This window comes from Callorhinchus milii, unplaced genomic scaffold (assembly GCF_018977255.1).
Source record: "Callorhinchus milii isolate IMCB2004 unplaced genomic scaffold, IMCB_Cmil_1.0 Scaffold16, whole genome shotgun sequence".
Taxonomy (NCBI): domain Eukaryota; kingdom Metazoa; phylum Chordata; class Chondrichthyes; order Chimaeriformes; family Callorhinchidae; genus Callorhinchus; species Callorhinchus milii.
The window spans coordinates 9,203,161-9,223,045 of record NW_024704757.1 but is presented as its reverse complement, the minus strand read 5'-3'; the positions used below and the strand labels follow the sequence as shown (position 1 = coordinate 9,223,045).

At 43.7% G+C, this 19,885-nt stretch overlaps 1 protein-coding gene across 1 annotated transcript; it reads left to right on the top strand.

Moving 5' to 3' along the window:
* Positions 1-7,326: 7,326 nt before the first annotated feature.
* mfsd13al (major facilitator superfamily domain containing 13a-like) lies at positions 7,327-16,947 on the top strand. The gene is made up of 8 exons (XM_007893585.2): positions 7,327-7,386; positions 9,896-10,064; positions 10,658-10,905; positions 11,565-12,296; positions 12,944-13,098; positions 13,699-13,782; positions 15,172-15,315; positions 15,786-16,947. The coding sequence occupies exons 3-8, from the start codon at positions 10,750-10,752 to the stop codon at positions 15,925-15,927; spliced, it is 1,413 nt and encodes a 470-aa protein (XP_007891776.1). The 5' UTR covers positions 7,327-7,386; positions 9,896-10,064; positions 10,658-10,749; the 3' UTR covers positions 15,928-16,947.
* The last annotated feature ends 2,938 nt before the right edge of the window (positions 16,948-19,885 follow it).

Here is a 19,885-nt window from a genome sequence, read left to right as displayed (position 1 = left end):
CACCCCTCCCTCTCCCAATGTAGGTCAGGACCTTGAGAAGAGGAGACAGAGGAAATTCACACAAAAACAATCAAAATGCCGCGACATTTGATTGTTATCATATCAATGACAGGAAATTATTTTGTGGTGATTTTGTGATGACGCTGAGCAAAATAAAGTTGAACTTTAAGTAAATTAATGTATAGAACAAGCAATGAAAGTAAATAGATATGCATCACTTTCAAAACATCCAAACACCCGCCGGGATATTTCTCAAATAGATTTTCCTTTAATATTGTTTTTTTTTAATGCATCTTTTGATTTTCAGTTTTCAGGCATTGGGCTAATATTTTGTTTCAAATGGTTCTGCAGAACGTTTTAGTCAATAGCGCCAAACCACAACTTCCTTCCTTTCTGTCTTCATACTGCAAGTGTTGGCAAATGTTAATACTAATAAACATGCTAGCTTTAAAAAGGACGTGTCGTTGTTAGTCAGTGGTTCGATTCATGGTATTAACCCTTTTGAGGATCATTTCCACAGGAAAATTGAAATGACAGTTAAGGAGATATGTCCACACCCTTTGCCCACACAATATACAGTCAATTCACTTTACAGTGTATCCTGTGAAGCACTTTGAGACGTCTCGAAAACGTGTTAAGGTGCTATATAGAATGCAAGGACTATTATTGATTGTAAAGGCATTGCCTCGTGTGCAGAATAGAGAGGCTCCAGGTTTAATGCTTTGTTCATGCTGAGTTACTTGATCTTAGCCAAGACAGCAGTAGGGGTGCTACAACTGCCTTCATTCAGTATGTCCTTCTCTCATTATAAACCCAGCATCTGTTTTCCCAATAAAAGCTGCATATTTGTCAATTTTAGCAAAATTGCCCCACGTGGGTTCAAATTCCAGAAGAAATGGTAATTGTGTCTTCTTCGTTGTTCTTGCTTCCTAACTTGAGGGCATTAAATATTCAGTCAATACACACATTACAGTATATTCTGTGAAGCGCTTTGAGACATTTTGAATATGTGATAAGACGTTATATCAAATGCAGGGATGATTATTATTATTATTATTACTAGCAAGGCCAAGTGGTGGGAGCCAGCAATACCATTGAATTCAGTAACTCATCTTAAAGTGCTTCACAGGATTTTACTGTGAAGTATAGTGACCGTGCATTTATTGGTGAACGCAGCGGTCAATTTGCGCAGATCATTGCCCTTCAAAAAGGGTGAGATCAAATGGCCAAAGAATCTTGTTCAGCTGAAACGCTCTTGTGATCTTGATAAGCATCTTGTTGGCCAAGTGGCAGTTGTTCAAATATAGGCCTGGAATAGCGAGCTTTGGCAGGGTGTTAGAGCATGAAGAGGAGGGGGAGGAGAAGGGGCACGAGAATCATAGCTCAACTCAATCCTGTCTTCATCAAACACCAGCACAAGTATATTTTCCCCCAAGGAATACAATGATTCATTGCTTGTCGTCCCCTCTGAGTCCGTCAGCTAGGAAGAGAAGAGCCTGCAATCTGGCTAAATGCCCGTCCTGGTGTGCAGGAGTTTGAGTGTAAATCTGTGTTCTTATATACTGGCAGTTATAAGCAATATAAGCGGGGTGAATCTACTTTGTCACACTTTAACACATTGTGCAACAGCACCAGTGTGAATCTGTGACCTTTGTAAGGCAGCAAGTGCGAATCTGCCCTTGCAACTCCATTTACCTGCCTTTGCTCCATATCCCTTACCTAACAAAAATCTATTGACCTCAGTCTTGAACATTTCAGTTTGAATTTCTGCCCTTACACACTCTACAGTTGTAGTGTGCAGGAGTAACTGTGATCCACATCACTGCATTCTGAAATACTTCTATTACAAATACTTTTGAAGGTAAACATTCCCATATCTACCTATCTTTATGTCTAACTCAGGATTTGTCTCCCTTCTCAAATGTTGATTGCACTGCAACCACTTATAGCTTCACCTGTTCAAGCAATGTGCAAACTTTTACCTGCTGTTCCTGCCAATGGTGCGATAAATATGTTTTGCACGTTATGATTCAAGATAGCGTTCCCTTTACCTCTGCAGAATGAGGGATTATTGCAACAATGACCATTGCACTGTGTAGTGTTGGCAGTGAGGGCAGAACATAATCTTAAAATTAGAGCCATTTACGAGTGAAATCGGGAAGCACTTTTTCACACAAAAGGTAGTGAAAACCTGGAACTCTCTCCACCAAAAGTCGGTGGATGTTGGATCAATTGAAATGTTCAAGACTGAGGTCAATAGATTTTTGTTAGGTAAGGGATATGGAGCAAAGGCAGGTAAATGGATTTGAGGTGCAGATCATCTTACATTTAATATAGCACTTTATCACATCATAGAAACATTTTAAAGTGCTTTTACTGTAATGTGTAGTGATTGTATATTTTGTAGGCAAACGCAGCAGACAATATTGCACAATCCAACGTCCCACAAACTGCCCTGAAACAAATGACCAATTTTACCTTGAAGATTTTTGGTAAGGACACCGGGAAAAATTCCTTTCTCTTTTCAAACAGTGCCTTAGGATCTCTAAGGTCGACTCAAACAGGCAGACAGGACCTTGATTTAAGATCTCATCCAAAGGAGAGCACCTCAACAACACAGTGGTCCTCAAGCATTACATTCCCCAACTTGAATGGCAGCAGCTTACTCAAATGAACCTATAGCTGAAACATTGCAGTTTGTACGGCTGAACCATTCCTTGGACAACAATGGTAAGCCAACAGGAAAGCTCAGTATATTTTATCACTAATATCCCATGAAAGTGACTTGGCACGGATAATAAGATAGAGAATTGTAGCCATTCAGTAACTGTAACATGGATCACATTATACAAATATAATAATATCTGGTACAATATAACCATTGTGTTAAATCTGACTGTTTTCAATTGCCTCATTTTAAGTGAATGTAATAAAATAGCCTGTGGACACTAAGTGGTAATTTCCTGAATCCAACCGTAAAACAGTCTGAAATTGAAATCTGTTGTTTGGTTTCTATCTCTACACTCAAAGGCCTAAAGAGTAACAGCTCCACAGCTGCAGCTGTGAGTTCCAGACATAGGAAGTGGATGTCCCTGAGATATTGAACAGAATATCAGAGCGGTGCCGACTGAAACTGCAAAGGAACATCTTGAGGCTCGGTCGGCAAGCAAAGGGGAAGTTTGCAGCGAAGTGGATAAGTGATAGCATAGACCACATGTTGTTCAGTTTCACTCAGGCAGTGACACTCTCAGCTTTGGTTGAAGCTCCACCTTAGTGTATGCACTTGAGCTTGTAGTGCCTGCATGAGGGGAGTTATACAATGCAAGTTGTTGTTGATGTTGTGCGGGCTGACTCTCCAGTGCTGTACTGGGGTGGGGGGGAAGTGCTGTCCTTCAGATGAAATGTCTCCTTTACCCATCGTTCTGATAGTTATTGTTTCAAAACTGCTTTTCTCGGCATCCCAGTCAACAATCCTCCAGATAAGCTGGTCATTCATCTAAGAGCTGTTTGTGCCCCTTTACTCTGTGGGAAATGTCTGCTCCATTTCCGCAACAAAAAGACTTGACAGTAATTCCTGTAAAATCGTTTGAAGTATACCAACATGATAAGGCGCTATAAAAATACAGATTCTTCCTCTCACTAATAACAGCAATCTTTTTCAAACTTACAATTATAGTTATAACAGGAAATTTTCAATTAGACACGTACCAAAACCAATCACTAGTTTTAGCAATGGCATGTAATTATTTCTCTATGCTCAGGCACTGAAATGTTGACTTAAACATATATGCAAGGTTGTGCAGATGGATTGAATTAGTTTATTTTACTGAGTGAATATTTAAGTGGCTTTTCTCTACCTTCCGCCACTCTGCGCCCACACTCTGGAACTCCATCCCGCAGTGCCTCCGTCTTGCCCCCTCCCTCGGCACCTTCAAGACCCACCTCAAGACCCTCCTCTTCGACCGTGCTTTTGATCTCCCTGCTTCCCCCACTGTCCTCCACCCTCCCCCACCCCAACCCTCAGCTCGGGTCCGTAACTCTGTCTGTCCAACTCCTTGGGATGTCCTCCCGACATGACAAATGTAATTTTGTTGTTGTTGTTCCTCTCCAGCATCTAATAACCTGTGTCAACAACTCACTGTTACATCGTCCAAATGGCTATTCTTCATGTGTGAGGCTGGACATGAAAGGTTATTTGACTGTTCCTTGCTCTCTCTGAGCTAAAATAATCCTTGCATTTGATATAACGACTGTTTGTGGAACACTACTGTGTGCAATTGGCCCCCGAGTTTTGCCCACAAATACGTACATTTTACAACATATTCTGTGAAGCGCTTTGAGACATCTCATCAATGTGATAAGATGCTATATTAAATGCAACGATTATTATTATAATAACAACAAATTACATTTGTCTAGCGCCTTTCATGTTGGGAGATGTCCCAAGGTGCTGGAAAGCTGTAATATAACATACATATGATTATATAATAATAATAATAAAACATCAACCTAGGGTTACAAAGCTGAACTGGCGTTGGCTGATTTGATTATATCACTTATGCACCAACACCCCTCAGATTCTCAGCTACTGAACCCACAATTACAGTGTAAGTGACTACACACTCAGTTTTAGATTAAATCCTGATTCATTTAGCTCTGGCACAGTTCCATTTATTTCCAACGATTCACACAAACCCCACGGGAAAAACTGGATTATACAATTAAGGTACATTAGCATCAAGGGACTGTTCCTGATGTTTGAGATCACTCCTTAATCTCTGCGCTTGACATTCTACCTCCCCTCTCTCTGCATCTCTGATTTCTGTCACCTTACAGCGCATCTCCCTCCATTTCACCTCTTATCATCTATGATTACTTTCGTCTTTTATTTTTCCTCCTCCTCCTAAATAACAGAAAGACCATTTATCTCTGGGTTTAGTCACCTCTCCTGTGTAAATATCCTGTAAGACAAACAGCAATTTAATTGTGCGAAGGCGCTTTCCCCACTCTTCGTTTCTTCCCTTTCCTCCAGTTTTCTTTCCTCTCTAACCTGAAGTCTCTAAATTTGTATACCTGAATGTATAATTTATTGTTGTTGTCTCAGACACTTGTTTGGGATCCACAGCCACTTGTGGCCCCTCTGAAACCTTCTCAAGCTGACCACAATTTATGTCAGGATCAGGACACTACCCCACGTGAAAGGCTCTATATAAATGCAAGCTGCTGTTGTTGTTATGTGTGAGCCTCAGCAGTGTTGGCAGGTTATTTGACTGAGATATCACATCTGGTACTCGATCATGGGAAGGGGTCCTGGACAGCAATGAGAGATGGAGGATCCTGGTTCATCTTATCTGTTCCTGTTGTTGTGTCCATTCCAGCCCCTAATGTGGCTCTGGCTAAGGTCGGCTAACTCAGCTCTTACCCAGGGAGGATCCTGTTTTTTTTCCATGTTCCCTGTTGGCTGTTTCACACCAGGTACAGACTTTGTCAACTGAGCCATGGAGAGAGATAGCTATCTTTAACAGCAGAAAATATTGAAAACATACTGCAGGATGATCAGCATCTAAGATTAGGCGCATGTTCCAGGTCTGACCTTCCATCAAAACACAATGTGTTTTTCTTTTATACCCGTACTATTTCATTTTATCCCTTCACATATTAATCTCCTTGCACTGACAGTGCCACCTAGTGATTATATATTTGATTGCTCTGGATATTTTTTACGACAGGATTTGCTTTTTCAGTGTAGCTTGTGTCCCAATGGTTGCTTTTTTCTTCTCCTCCTGAAGGCACTAGTTCACATGCTGGTAGGGTGCCCAAGTGATAGTTCTTTATGCAGGAGCCTAATTGGCAGCGTTTGCCTAAAAGATACACAGTCACAATATATTACAAAATCCTTGAGAAGACTTCCCAATGTGAAAGGCTCTATGTCAAATGCAAAGATTTTTTTAAAAAAAAATTGGTCACCACACTTGCCTATGACTGTCCACTACACTTAATAGTAATTGCCTGCGCATCACTTTGAGACATTTCAACAATGATAACTTTATAAATGTAACTAAATCAATGTCTACCTTTCTCTGTCGCTACACTGTATAAAAGAAGCTCAAAACCCTCCTCTTCGACCATGCCATCGGTCACCCCCATTCCCCTCCCCTTCCTGCTCACCCCCTGACCCCAGCTCGGGTCTGAAATGCTGTGCACGGTCCAGCGCCTTGGGACGTCCTCCCGACGTGAAAGGCGCTATACACATGTAATCTTGTTGTTGTAAATATAAAAACAGATCTTTGCCACGGCAAACAAAAAAATCATAGAATTATATAGCACAGAAGGAGGCCATTTGGCCCATCGTGTCTGTGCCGGAGTTGAGTTGCGTGTAAAGTTATGTGCATGCGCACAAGGTTGCTTAGTATACGTACAGCTTAATTTGTGTTGTTTGTTTCGCATCCCCATACTGACATCCGCTTTAGAAATCTTCAATGGATCAATGGACATGTGGGTAATTGGCGTACAGATACCTACCAGTGGGGAAGAGCAGAGATCCCTGGATATCAATCAGAAACAGGAACCCTGTGGTTGATTTTTCCCTCTCCAGCTGAGGGTACAGCCCTGACTGAGATCACAGCACATCAAAGCTTGGGTTGCTCAACTTACTATTGATGTTCTAATTGATGTTGTTATTATTATTATTATTATTATTATTATTGCTGATGTTATTATTGTTGTTATTGTTGTTGTTGATGTGGAGTCCCGTGCAAGCTTTCCGGGGGTAATAATAGCTCAAAGACAAAATTGGATCACTCAATCCACAACTGTTGTGGGACACTATTGTGCACAATCGGCTGCTGCGATTCACCCACAAAAATATTCAGTCAATCCACTTTACAATATATATTCTGTGAAGCACTTTGAGACGTCTCAATGACGTGATATCATAATAATAATAATAATAATAATAACAATAACAATCCTTGCATTTGATTCCCCCGCCTTGTCGCGTCTTCAAGACGTCTCAAAGTGCTTCGCAGAATGGACCGCAAAGCGTAGTGACTGTGTGTTTTGCCGTACGGCGCTGCGTCAAATGTAAGGACCGTTCTGATGCGGTCTGCAGTGCTGTACCGTGCCCGGCGCCTTGGGGCGTCCTCCCGACAGTGAAAGGCACTGTACAAATGTGACCTTGTTGTTGTTGTTGTTGTTGTTTGGGGTTGAGGTCCCTTTAATTGTAAGCGCCTCCTTCCCTCATTGGCTGCTGGGGTTCGGTGGCTCTGATTGGCTGTTGGCTGCTCTTTGATTGATACCTTCGACCAATGGGCGACTCCGCCCTGTGGGGGAGTCCTGACACTTCCTGGAAGTGGGAGAGGGAGGGAGAGGGGGAGAGAGAGGCTGGTGAGTAAGGGGGGGAGAGGGAGGGAGTGTGTGAGAGAGTGATGGGGAGGGAGGGAGTGAGAGAGAGAGAGAGTGAGTGATGGGGAGGGAGGGAGTGAGTAAGAGAGAGAGAGTGAGTGAGTGTGTGAGAGAGTGATGGGGAGGGAGTGAGTGAGAGAGAGAGAGGAGTGAGTGTGTGAGAGAGTGATGGGGAGGGAGGGAGTGAGTAAGAGAGAGAGAGTGAGTGTGTGAGAGAGTGATGGGGAGGGAGTGAGTGGAGAGAGAGAGAGAGAGTGAGTGATGGGGAGGGAGGGAGTGAGTAAGAGAGAGAGAGTGAGTGAGTGTGTGAGAGAGTGATGGGGAGGGAGGGAGTGAATGAGTGAGTAAGAGTGAGTGAGTGAGAGAGAGAGAGAGTGATGGGGAGGGAGTGAGTAAGAGAGAGAGAGTGAGTGAGTGTGAGAGAGAGTGATGGGGAGGGAGGGAGTGAGTGTGAGAGAGAGTGATGGGGAGTGAGTGAGTGAGTGAGTAAGAGAGAGAAAGAGTGAGTGTGTGAGAGAGTGATGGGGAGGGAGGGAGTGAGTGTGTGAGAGAGTGATGGGGAGTGAATGAGTGAGTAAGAGTGAGTGAGTGAGAGAGAGAGTGATGGGGAGGGAGTGAGTAAGAGAGAGAGAGTGAGTGTGAGAGAGAGTGATGGGGAGTGAGTGAGTGAGTAAGAGAGAGAGAGAGAGAGAGTGAGTGTGAGAGAGAGTGATGGAGTGAGTGTGAGAGAGAGTGATGGGGAGTGAATGAGTGAGTAAGAGTGAGTGAGTGAGAGAGAGAGAGAGTGATGGGGAGGGAGTGAGTAAGAGAGAGAGAGTGAGTGTGGGAGAGAGTGATGGGGTGAGTGAGTGTAACCCATCGGCCAGGCTCGTGCCCCAGTGGAACGGAGGTGCGCTGCTCTCATGGCTCGGTTCGCACGTCTCTTCGCCACTGGCTTCCGACGCAGGCGTTTCCACCGGGTTCCAGCGTCGCGTCGACCTCGTTACGTTTGCAGCGGCGTTGGACATTTGAGTAGGGCCGGAGACCAGGAGCGCTCACATGGCAAAAATGATCAGGATATTCGCTTCTGGTTGTGTTCGGTCGAAAGTCCTGCCCTGTCGTCCCACGCATAATGTTTTAAGCAATTCTTGGAACGTGCTTAAAGAAGGTTCCGGGGTTAGAGTAGCCATTGACTACGCTTGTTGTCTGGGCTCACGCAAGAATGGACGATGAAACACTTTGTGGTGTCCTTCACCTCCCCGAATCGCTGTCCTCTTGTTCTAGCGGCCTTGGTGTATCTGAAATAATTATGGTTCCTGGCGTATTTTCTTCTGTCTCAAATTAGCATCTTATAAGCAAATCTCCTCTTGAGATATCTCTCTTCAAGGTTTAAGAATCCCCCCCCACCCTCGCCCGGCTCCACTGGCGTCCCCATGCCCCAGAGGATCGAGTTCAAGGTCCTCGTCCTCACCTTTGAGGCCATCCATGGCATTGCCCCTCCTACCTCTCTGACCTGCTGACTCCCTACCAACCTGCCCGCTCCCTCCGTTCAGCGGGTTCCGGCCTTCTCCATGTCTCCCGCCCGACCATCGGTGTCCGGGCTTTCAGCCTCTCTGCCCCCACACTCTGGAACTCCATCCCACGGTCCCTTCGCCTTGCTTCCTCCCTCGCCTCCTTCAAGGCCGGTCTCAAGACCCTTCTCTTCGACCGTGCCTCCCACCTCTCTGCCTTCCCTCACCCCTACACCACCCCTCCCCCCTACACCACCCCTCCCCCATGCTCGGACTCCGACACCGGACTGTTCAGCACTTTGCGACATCATCCCGACATGAGGAGTGCTCTATAAATGTAATTTTGTTGTTGTTATTGTTCCAGTTTATCCAGTTGCCCCAGTTTGGCATTCCTCATAGTCTCGTTACTCTCCTCTGCACTACAGAGACTGGAGCTTCAACATTTTCAACGGCCAATTTAGTGCAAAAATGAATGCCAACAAGTTGACAGTTTTTATTCTGTGAACTGTACCACAGTATATAGTTGTTTAATCATGTGCTTGCAACTGGTGGAAGGCAAACTGGATGGACTTCGGTCTTATCTCCTCCAGCAGTCCTTATGTTCTACCTACTGTCAGGTGTTACAGCTGATTGTATCAGGATTTGTTGCAACCATTTTTTTCATGAATAGGATGTAGCGTCCTGGAACTGAAACAATGCTCCGTTTAGTCAGCTATTTATTTTGCTGGGGTCGCGTTGATCCCTTCATTTCCACCTGGGTTAAAAGTAATATTTCACCCACAAAATATACAGTCAATTCACTTTACAGTGGATTCTGTGAAGCGCTTTGAGATGTCTAGAAGACGTGAAAAGCGCTATATCAAATGCAAGCATTATTATTAAAACAACACACACCCACTAATTGTTTAATTCATGACATCAGCTCCAGTGTTCGAGGCAGAATTTCACGACAAATCGACTGCTTGCTTTTCTGTCTAACCTCTCTTCTGCTCCTCTCACAGGTCATTGCTGTGGCCTTCAGTCAGGTGGGTGTGCCAGTGGTTTGGCAGGAGTCACCATCGCAAAGGGCAGTGACGGCTGTTCCTGCCCTGGGAAGAAAATGTTTTGTTTTCACACTGAGCTCAGTATATCGTCCGTGAGATCAGAAGTGAGAGAACTCACCTGGCCGAGGTAAGTACGTGCAACCATGGGTGTGATCGGTCTTGGGTTCTAATATAAAGCCTTGATTCTCAACTGTAAATACCGTAGAGTATGTTTTCTTCTTTAAAACAAATTCATCTCCTGATGTTGGCAACTTGATTTGAGGCTGGAGCAAATAATCTGCCAATAACTCAGTTGTTGAAATCCACACTTGAATGATGGCCTCCCTGGGCAAGGTACTACAGGGTGCTTGATATGTGTCCCAGGGAAAGGAAATAGTGTCCAAATCAGGGAAGTTTTTCATTAAAAAGAAAATACGAACAGAAGGAAGGGGTTCTGCTTTTGCATCCTGCAACCCGCTCCAGTCCCAAGATTTCTTCTTTAATCTGGTTCACTCTAGTTATGTGTGTGTAATGCCTGTTTATTTGATATATTGTTAGATTCTTATTTTTTTTGTATATAATTTGTGGTTATTAGCTGTTGGCTTCATGACCTAGTCAGAATTCCGCTTCTTTTTGGAAGCTAGTTTTCATGCTTTTTATATTGTGTTTGAAAAATGTAAAAAGGGAGTTTAAAACCATCAACAACAAAGTTTTTTTTTGCTCTCTCTCTCTCTCTCTCAGGTTGTGACTGTTGTGGGTGAAATATTGACCCAGTGGTTCTGAGTCTCATTGGAATTCTTGCTATAGGCTCCAACGAACAGTCATCTGTGATAATGAAGCTGCGGTCACTGGGGATCCAGGATAATGCTCTGGCGTATGCCATGACCTCGCTTGGATCTGGCCTGATGACCAACATGTTCAGCTTCTATTACGTGAAGCTCTTTCTGAATCAGTACAGAATTTCTGAGACAGCATTTCACCAAGCCCAGGTGAGCTGCTCGCTTCTAATGCACAACAAATATTTGCTCCAGGTGTTTTGGCTGTTTGTGGGGTTGTGGCTTCCAATTCAAAAAGAGAAGGGAGTTTCTCCTGATGTCCTGGTCAACAATTCCCCCAAATAAAATTGGTCATTTGTTTCACGGCTGTTTGTGGGACATTGTTGTGTGCAATTGTGCTCTGCGCTTGCTTGCGAGTCATACACAGTCCATTTCACAGTAAATCCTGTAAAGCGCTTTAAGACGTCCTTCTGACGTGATACGTCGCCATACCAAAGGAATGGATTATTATTATTTGGTAAATTTCATTGCCTTGTGTGAAACCAGTTAATTCCTTCACTGTGTTTAACCAATGTAGTTGATTTTGGTTTGGCCCAGGGTTAAGGAAGGGAAAATATTTTTGAAGGTTCCCTATTACTATATCACTGTCTGGTGACCGTCTGTTAAGGAAGTTTTTTTGGAAGGTTTCAGGCAGTCCTGGATTGGGTGAGAATAGCATTGGTGTAATCTACATTTACCCTTTGTAAACAAGTGTGCACTGGGTTCACACATGAAGACACCTGACAACCATGGTTAAGCCACTAGTGGAGGGTTCTGCTCTGTTCTTAACGTCGCTAAACTTGCTTCTGATTTTTTTTCTCTCTCTCTTCAAGGTGATCTTCATGATCTGGAATGCCCTGAATGATCCTCTCTTCGGCTACTTTCAAGACAACTCCAACCTAACGTGCTGCGTCAAACGCCGCCTCTCCATCCTGTTCGGCTCTCCGTTCTACGCTATAGCTTTCCTGTTGCCCTGGTTCCCGTGGCGGGTCTATCAGGAGGGTGACTGGCTGTGCGGGGTCCACCTGATTATCTCTCTGTGTGCCTATGACGGAATGCTGACTTTTGTCCTCCTGGCCCAGTGCGCTCTCTTTGCTGAAATGTCAACCAAGCACGAGAACCGTTTACAGCTGATCAAATACAATCAGGTTGCCACCTTGATCGGATCGTCCAGTGTCCTTTTCTGCGGCTTGATATCCAAGAACATGGAAAACTTCCAACGTTTCCAGGGCTTTGCTCTCCTCGTGGCATTTCTGGCCTTCGGCTGCATGTATTACACGGGGACCCACAGCGTCAGCCAGTACGAGCAGGGGGACAGAGCGTCTGAGAAGGAGATGGCCAAGAGAGCTTCAGATGCCTCCTGGACCTCGGTGTTCAGCCTGACCAAGCAAATCGTGATGCAGCACAACTTCCTGTTCTTTGTGATCATGAACCTGTTCCAGGTTTTCCATCTGGCTTTCTGGAACAACTTCATGCTAATCTTTGCCGACCACCTGATCCCACCTGACATGCTCCCGGCCTTTGTAAAGAGCATCATGTATGGAGCTGGGTTCATCTGTCCTCAGGTACCTCTAACTAGTCCTGCAGATAATAATAATAATATAATAATAACAATTCCTTTCATTTGATGTAGCGCCTTATCACGTCTTTGTAACGTCTCAAAGCGCTTCACAAGATATACTGTAAAGTAAATTCACTGTATTTTTGTAGGCAAAACATCTTTGCTTTCTCCCCCTTTTTTCTTTTAGCGAGATTGCTACATGGCCTTTGAATCCTAAGTCGTTCCCACTCAAAACAAAATATATTTTCTCCCAAGGAGCTGACTCTTCCCTGGACATAATTCTGGTTTGGAGGCTTCAAGCATCCTCTAGTACTTGGTCCAAATGATGAAGGGCGGTGTAAGTTTTCTTTGTCTCATTCTTTCACTCTCTCTCAAAGCCTCAACTGATCAGTACTCTGTGGCTCATTTGAGGCAGGAAACCAAACCTACTCTCTTACTGACTGAGGGGAGTTTAATCCATTGTGATCGGCTATGCTCAGTGGGCTTTGGCCTGCCTTCTGTCCTGAAGTGTTTCTAAAAAAAGAAAATTTGCTTCAAATATTTACCTTATTTTGGGGTGTGAATGGGTCAAACATCGCCTGAGCCACCACCCGGCTCCCACAGTATTCTGAAATTATGTGAGTTCTTACGGTTCCCACTTTTTTTCCGCAGCTTTTAATTCTCAGCAGCCAGTCCCTGCTGAGGAAATTTGGTTATTACAAAGTCATCCTGTTTGCCTTCTACACGGAATTGATAACAGCGACAGCCATGATGGCTCTCGGCCCAGGTCACTACTACATACTGGCTTTCTACCTCGTCGGGAACATGTAAGTGATGCGATGAGAGTGTTAGCTCCAGCAGATCTCTCACTCTATGGGAATGTCTCTGCTCAAGTGTGGATCAACCTCACGGTGACTGAGGAGGTTTGAGTTCACTGGTGTTGGCTGGGACTGGAGATGGGGAGTGCTGCCATTATCCTCAGTCCTGCTGGGCTAACGAAGGAAAAGTTCAACCAGGGTTCCTATTCCTGATCACAACCACAACAACTTAAACTTATATAGCTCCCTCCACTCAGGGTAGCATCACTATTCACCATTCATTCCCCCACTCCCTGGAATGGAGGTAGATGGCGAGGATAGGATCAGGCTTGGCTTTGAAGTGCCCTCCCATCCCATGGTCAAGTCTGCTGATGCTTAGTGTCCAAGCTCAAATATGGCTGAGGAGCTATTTAGATATCGGAGACAGCTGACACCTGTGGAGCTAGCAGGAAGCCGGAGCTTCACTATCAGCCAAGTAGGACTGTAAATGACTGGTATGGACTCAGACGATTTTCTTTTAGCAAATGTTTGGAAGGTTTGAATGAGTAAAGCTGTGCTACGTTTTGCTGTTTTAATCAAATTCACCCCTGACCGGTCGGTCTCTCATAGGGTGATGGTGACTGCTGCTTTCAGCCTCTTTAACCTGCCCCTGGCTGATATTATTGATGCTGACCTTCACAACCACAAGCGCAGGTAGGCGTTGTATCAGTCACTGTTTGTTTTCATTTCGTTAGTGCTTTTTGGTAATCCAAAGCAAAGTGCACGTTGAAGTTAACTGCTGCACAAACTTTGATGTGAATTTGTCGCCTCTAAGACTGGATCGCAATTGGTGTAATGTGACAGCAGATATAACCTGCTCCTCTACAATGTCACTGTTTATATTAGTGAAGTCTAATTGCAGAACAAATCCTGTTGCGTTGTTTGTGGGATTTACGTATAAATACCTCTTGTTATATTTACTTGTTGGGTGTGAAACTGAAGCAAACAGAACAGGAAGGTCTAAATTGAGTTGGATTTAGATTTCTGTACAAATTGGTCTCCATATCACTAGGATAGAAGGAAAATCCAGGATTTTTATTCCTAATCACTATCCAGTGACGGCTGCTAGAATGTGTGTGTGTGTATGTGTGTAACTCTCTGTGTGAGAGTGTATGTCTCTCTCTCTCTGTGCATGTGTGTGTCTGTGTGTGTGTGTGAGAGTGCTGGATTGGCCCTGTTGTGATTCTCCTGTGGTTGTTGTATCTCACATGTAATAATGACCACTTGGGTGGGGAAGTGGAGGTCAGAGATGCCTGTGGTAAAAGCAGTTGTAACCCTGGAGTAGGGAGGAAATGGGTTACTCAAGTGAATAGTTGTGGAGGTTTAATTTCACAACGCATTAGACCAAAATTGGGTTATTACTGATGCTATCAATTTATTTTAAGTGAGCTCCACTGATGATAGGATCATAGAATGTTACAGCACAGTAATTGGGCATTTGGCAATGGGTTTCTTTTGTCATTGTGTAATCCTGATCTCCTGTTCATTTCTCATTGTCTTTAATATTCCTCCTCTTCAAGCATCTGTCCATCTATTCCCTCAAACAAGCAATCAGCCTAATTCACAGCTCTATATAATGTGCTGCTCATAAGGACTAGGCTTTACTTCTCACAGAAGTAATAATAGATATTACATACAATTCCATTATATAAAAATCATTCAGGCTTTTCTAACACTATGAGCATAGATTTTAAATAATCTTCCACCTAGAAATTCGACCATTTCTTTAAAGTAGGATACTGTATCAAGATTTTTTTACGCTAAAAGGGAGGCCTCTTGAAAGCACCATTCAGATTACACCATTCACACTAGCGCCAATTGAGGCTGGATCAATGAAATCAATCTAAAGGGAACTCGTTCAACACCTGGGGAGTAAAAACGTTAGAGGAAATGGGAAAAGCGCTTGAAAGAAGAATTAATTGAAAAAGAATGATTTCGAAATACAGGAAGGCTCAATGACTGATTGGCCTCCTCCTGTGCTGAACATTTCTGTCTGTTCAAGCTCATCTAAGGTTTAAATTGCTTTCATTTTCTTACTTTTAGTTTTCCGCTGTCTTCTATGATATTTGGTACCAATGCTTTGTTTACAAAGCCGGCACAGTCACTGGCCCCAATGCTTGTGGTTACTATACTTAACCAGTTTGACTATAAAAAATTGAAGGATGCCTCTACGCATGTGGATTTGGGGTAAGTGGTGGGGGCGGGGGGGGAAGTTCTGTGTATATATAACATATTTTCATTTGAAATATGTGTTAGCACTTTGCAGTAAATGCTGTCAAGTGTAGTTGCATTTTGCAAGCAAACCGGAGGGGGAGGGGGGCTGGAGGGGGAAGGGAGGTGAGGAGGGCCTGAGGAGGGCTGGAGCGGGGAGGGAAGAGGGGGGCGGGGGGGGGCAGAAGGAGAAGGGGGGATAAGGGTGTTTCCATAAGCGTAAATAGGTCTTTAAGTTGCTAGCAATCTGACTGATTGATGTCCAACTGTTAGCCAGGAGGAATTGTGGCCCCAAAGTTTAAAACTAATCTTACAATATGCTATTTCACAAACCTTTCAATAAATTCTTCATCAGGTAGTTGTCTAATTTCCTCTTGAATTTGCTGACATAAACTAATTGGATTAAGACCGTTTTTACTGTTTCTTTTTCTTTCTATATCTCGCAGTGCTCTGCAGGAACTCCACAACGTCATGTTTTACCTGGTCTGCCTGATCCCAATTTGCGTTGCCGTCCTGCAGATTCTGGCCTGGACTCATTTCTCCATCCGGGACACCCATACAGACACAGCAAAGTACATTGATTCCTAAGGGCCCACCGTGTGTGCCTGAGAAATCACTAAAAACTGCACACATCGCTTAACCTCTTTGGAGTTTTTTTTTAAAATACTTGGTGATCACCATATTCTGTGCTCTAGTTGTGCAGAGTTGGTGAGATGGGAGAACTATAGAATGAAAATATATAGTCGGTGTAAAGATTAAATCTTTTGAAGTGACTTCAACGGCATTTTGAAGATTTCAGAATTGATGTTTTAGATGGTTAGTGGGATTCTATAAATGTTAACAGGTGTTTAAACACTTTTGGCTTTTGGTTAACCAATTTCTCTTCTGCCACACAGGCTACAGAAGCACTGGTAGGTTAACCATACAGGCCAGGCAGCTCCATGCTTCATTCTCTGGGCTGAGCGGCTAACTGATCTCAGTCAGGGAAGTGGTCGGAGGATTGCAGTTGGGCTCAGTTAGGGAAGTGGGGGCTGGAGAGATAGCAGTCCAGGTTTCCAATGGCTGTCTCCCCCCCCCTCCCCCCCCATAACACTTATTCATACTTGAGTTCTTTGCTTAAATAATCATGAAGAATTAAGTTGAAACCTCACTTTTGTTGGAAGGCCTAGATATCTCTTCTCTGTCATATGTTCAACATATTACAAGCATATCCTTACACATTTTGCCTGTGAATTGTTCAGCATTGTGTATGCGATGGCCTTCGCTTGTGATTGAAAATTGAAAATCACAAGTTCAGCATCTGGCCCTTTCTCCCAGAATTGCTCTCCATTCATATCAGAGGATAATAGGATCTTTTTGAATATGTGGCATTCATTTTGTCTATTTGAAAAGGAAAAATAGGGAGAATGAGAGTCGTTACATGGAGGCTAAGAAATGAAGAATAATTGTAGAATATCCGGATATTAAAACCTCCTTCCTGTAGATTATTTGCTCTTTAATTTCACACAAAGTACATGGCTAATGCAATTATCGGGCATGCAGATGAGGAAATTCAGCATATGGTCACCACTATAATAATAATAATAATAATCCTTGCATTTGATATAGCGCTTTTCGCGTCGGGAGGACGTCCCAAAGCGCTTCACAGAATATACCGTAAAGTGAATTGACTGCATATTTGTGGGCGAACGCAGCAGCCAATTGCGCACAGCAATGTCCCACAAACAGTCGTGGATTGAAAATGACCAATTTATTATTGTTTGTGTTTTGGAGGCATTATTATTAGGCTCTGTGTGGAGTAAGGAAACTTGCCCAAGGTTTTGCCCTCTGTCTGGAATTGAACTCAGGTCTCTCGCTTGCAAAGCGAGTGCTCTAACCACTGAGCTACAGGACTCCTATCTCTGGGAGGTACCGGAGCAGCTAACCATCAAGCAAAGGGGAAATTCAGTTGAGGAATTGAGTCAACAAAGAGTAAGATTAAGCGAGAATAGGGATTTTAGAATTTTTAAAAAAGATAGAAAAATTGCCTATACAACAACCTTGCCTGCACAGCTCCTGTGCATTTTATATTATGGATTATTTAATGCAATTCCATGTAGATTTCTTACCAACATTTTAAATAATTGTAAATTTCATGGTACTTGTCCATCCCTAATTGCTAGGATATACCTCATCTCTTTGATGACCCAGACAGGCTGGTCAGCCATCAACAGTGCCTTGGGTTACTGTGGACATTCCTGGTTTAGCCACACAAGTCCCCTCAAAGCCAGTTGCACACACATTTTCCCCTCCCCTTCGCTATTTACCCAAACCACAAAAAATTGAACCCAGATCTTGTGTTTTTAAGGGCAGTGTTACACAGTGAGGAGTTCTAACACTCATTGGTGGGCTGTTCAGAAATACAAAATAATAATCTAAAAATAAGAACTTTTTTGAAGAACGAGTCACAGTAAGGAAGGTCCAAGCTCGCTCCTAAACCCTGCCGGTCTGTTGTATAGGCTGTGATTTCTGCAGGGTTTCAGGCTGGGAGCCAATGGACAGAGCCCAGTGTGAAAATCACCTCCACAATTTGCTCATTCCCGAAAATATCCAAATAAATGAAGCACCGCCAGTGGCTCTGTTTCCAGCGTTTCTCTTTGACATTCCAAGTTTGTTTTAAATAATTCTTTTGATAGGTATTTCAAAGGTATGAGAAATAAGCTGTTTTGATTGAATGAAGGTATTGGTCATTGTGTAATATTTGCAGTGCTGTAGCAATGTTATATTTAATAAACCTGTACGTTAGTTTACAAGATTTAATGCTAATCATGAATCTCAAATATTTTGGATTGGTGGAGTTACTGTATTTGGTAGGTCAATGATTTTATATCTTCAGGTGAAGGGTTCCTGTGTATTATTTCTAAGCTGTTTTTGCCTCTGCCATGAACTATTTAATACAATATTAAATTTTTTTTATTGGAAATGCCCTCTTGCATTTGTGCAGAAACATTAAAGTTTCAAAAGTGTACCTATTCCTCCGCCTGCTTTCAATAACAAACTTGGCAAACCATTACCTTCCAAAGAGCAGGGAGCAGAGTAATCAAATGCTACTGGGGACGCTATATAAATGCAAGTTGCTGTTGTGGTAATCTACCTCTCTTATGGGTGTCGGTAGAGTGTTATCTGCCTGTGTCTCTCTCTGCATAGAGATGTTTTTATCTTTCATTTCACACGCTCTTGGCCTAGCCTTAGGTTAGATATTGCATCTGTCTCTCATCCAACACATCACCTGTCCAGAAAGTTGCTCGTAAACTTTTAACTCTTCCGTCGTTTTCAAATACGAATGCGCTCAGTCACTACACTTTACGGCGCGGCACGTCCCGTTCCCGTTCCCGTGAGGCACTTTGAGCCGTCTCGACGACGCGATAAGGCGCTACGTCGAATGCAAGGGTCGTCACAAAACATTTAACAGTCGGGCGACTTAACTTTGATCGAAAACTTTCGAGCGCCGTTCATTTAAGAAAAGAAAAATCATTTTAACAATCAATTGTTCCGATTGCGAAAAAAAATGTGCAAATAATTACTGGACGTTTTTTTTTTGGGGGGGGGGGGGGGGGGGAGGGAAACAAGTTGCAGTATTTACATCGACTAAAGGTAGTGGTGCAGATTGATGGGGTGGGTGGGGATGAACCATTGCACTTTCCCCATTCATTTCAAATGAAATCCCAATGGAATAAAATGCAAGTTCTTTTTTCACGAGCAATCTGCAAAGATTGACCACAATAAAAGGAAGTGCACGACCACTGAGCTGATGTTGGGGGGGTGGGGGGTGGGGATGGATGGATGGATGGATGGATGGGGTGGGGGATCGAACCCCTTCTGCTGCTAAACACTGGACCAAATCCTTCTGGTAAAAGAGAGACCAAAGGGGAAGAGGAAATTGCATGTAATTGAACGTGGTTGAAGTTGCTGGGGAACTGCAATCTCTGTGACACAGGAAGTCAACGTGTATGGTGTTGGAGTGGGGGGTGGGGGTGAGGGTGAGGGGGGCATTGGGGTCGAGTGAGTGGTTTAACAGCAAAAAAAAGAGGAGGAAAATGTTGTGATTTGACAGATCTGGAGTTGGGAGGGGAGGGATCGAGTCAAATTGCGGTTGGGTTTGGGTGGCTGATTGCTGCCATCTCCCCACCCCAGACAGACAGACAGAGAGAGACACAGAGAGAGACAGACAGACAGGGAGAGAGAGAGACAGACAGAGAGACAGAGAGAGAGAGACAGAGACAGACAGAGACACAGAGAGAGACAGACAGAGAGAGACACACAGAGAGAGAGAGAGACAGAGAGAGAGACACAGAGAGACAGACAGAGCTGTCTGTCTGTTCGGGTGGACGTTAAAGATCCCAAAGCATTATTCAAAAAGAGAAAGGAGTTTCTCTCTCCCAGTGTCCTGGCTAATAACAATCCCCCAAATAAAATTGGACACTCACTCCATAGCTATTTGTGAAACATTGCTGTACACAACTGGCTGCCATGTTTCACCCACAAAATACACAGCCAGTCCACTTTA

Bases quoted from the DNA above. Each gene is read 5' to 3' on its own strand.
- mfsd13al (XM_007893585.2), top strand. From the start codon at position 10,750: ATGAAGCTGCGGTCACTGGGGATCCAGGATAATGCTCTGGCGTATGCC. The intron at 13,099-13,698 runs GTAAGTGATGCG...GGTCTCTCATAG, and splicing joins TTCTACCTCGTCGGGAACAT to GGTGATGGTGACTGCTGCTT. The intron at 13,783-15,171 runs GTAGGCGTTGTA...TCTTACTTTTAG, and splicing joins CTTCACAACCACAAGCGCAG to TTTTCCGCTGTCTTCTATGA.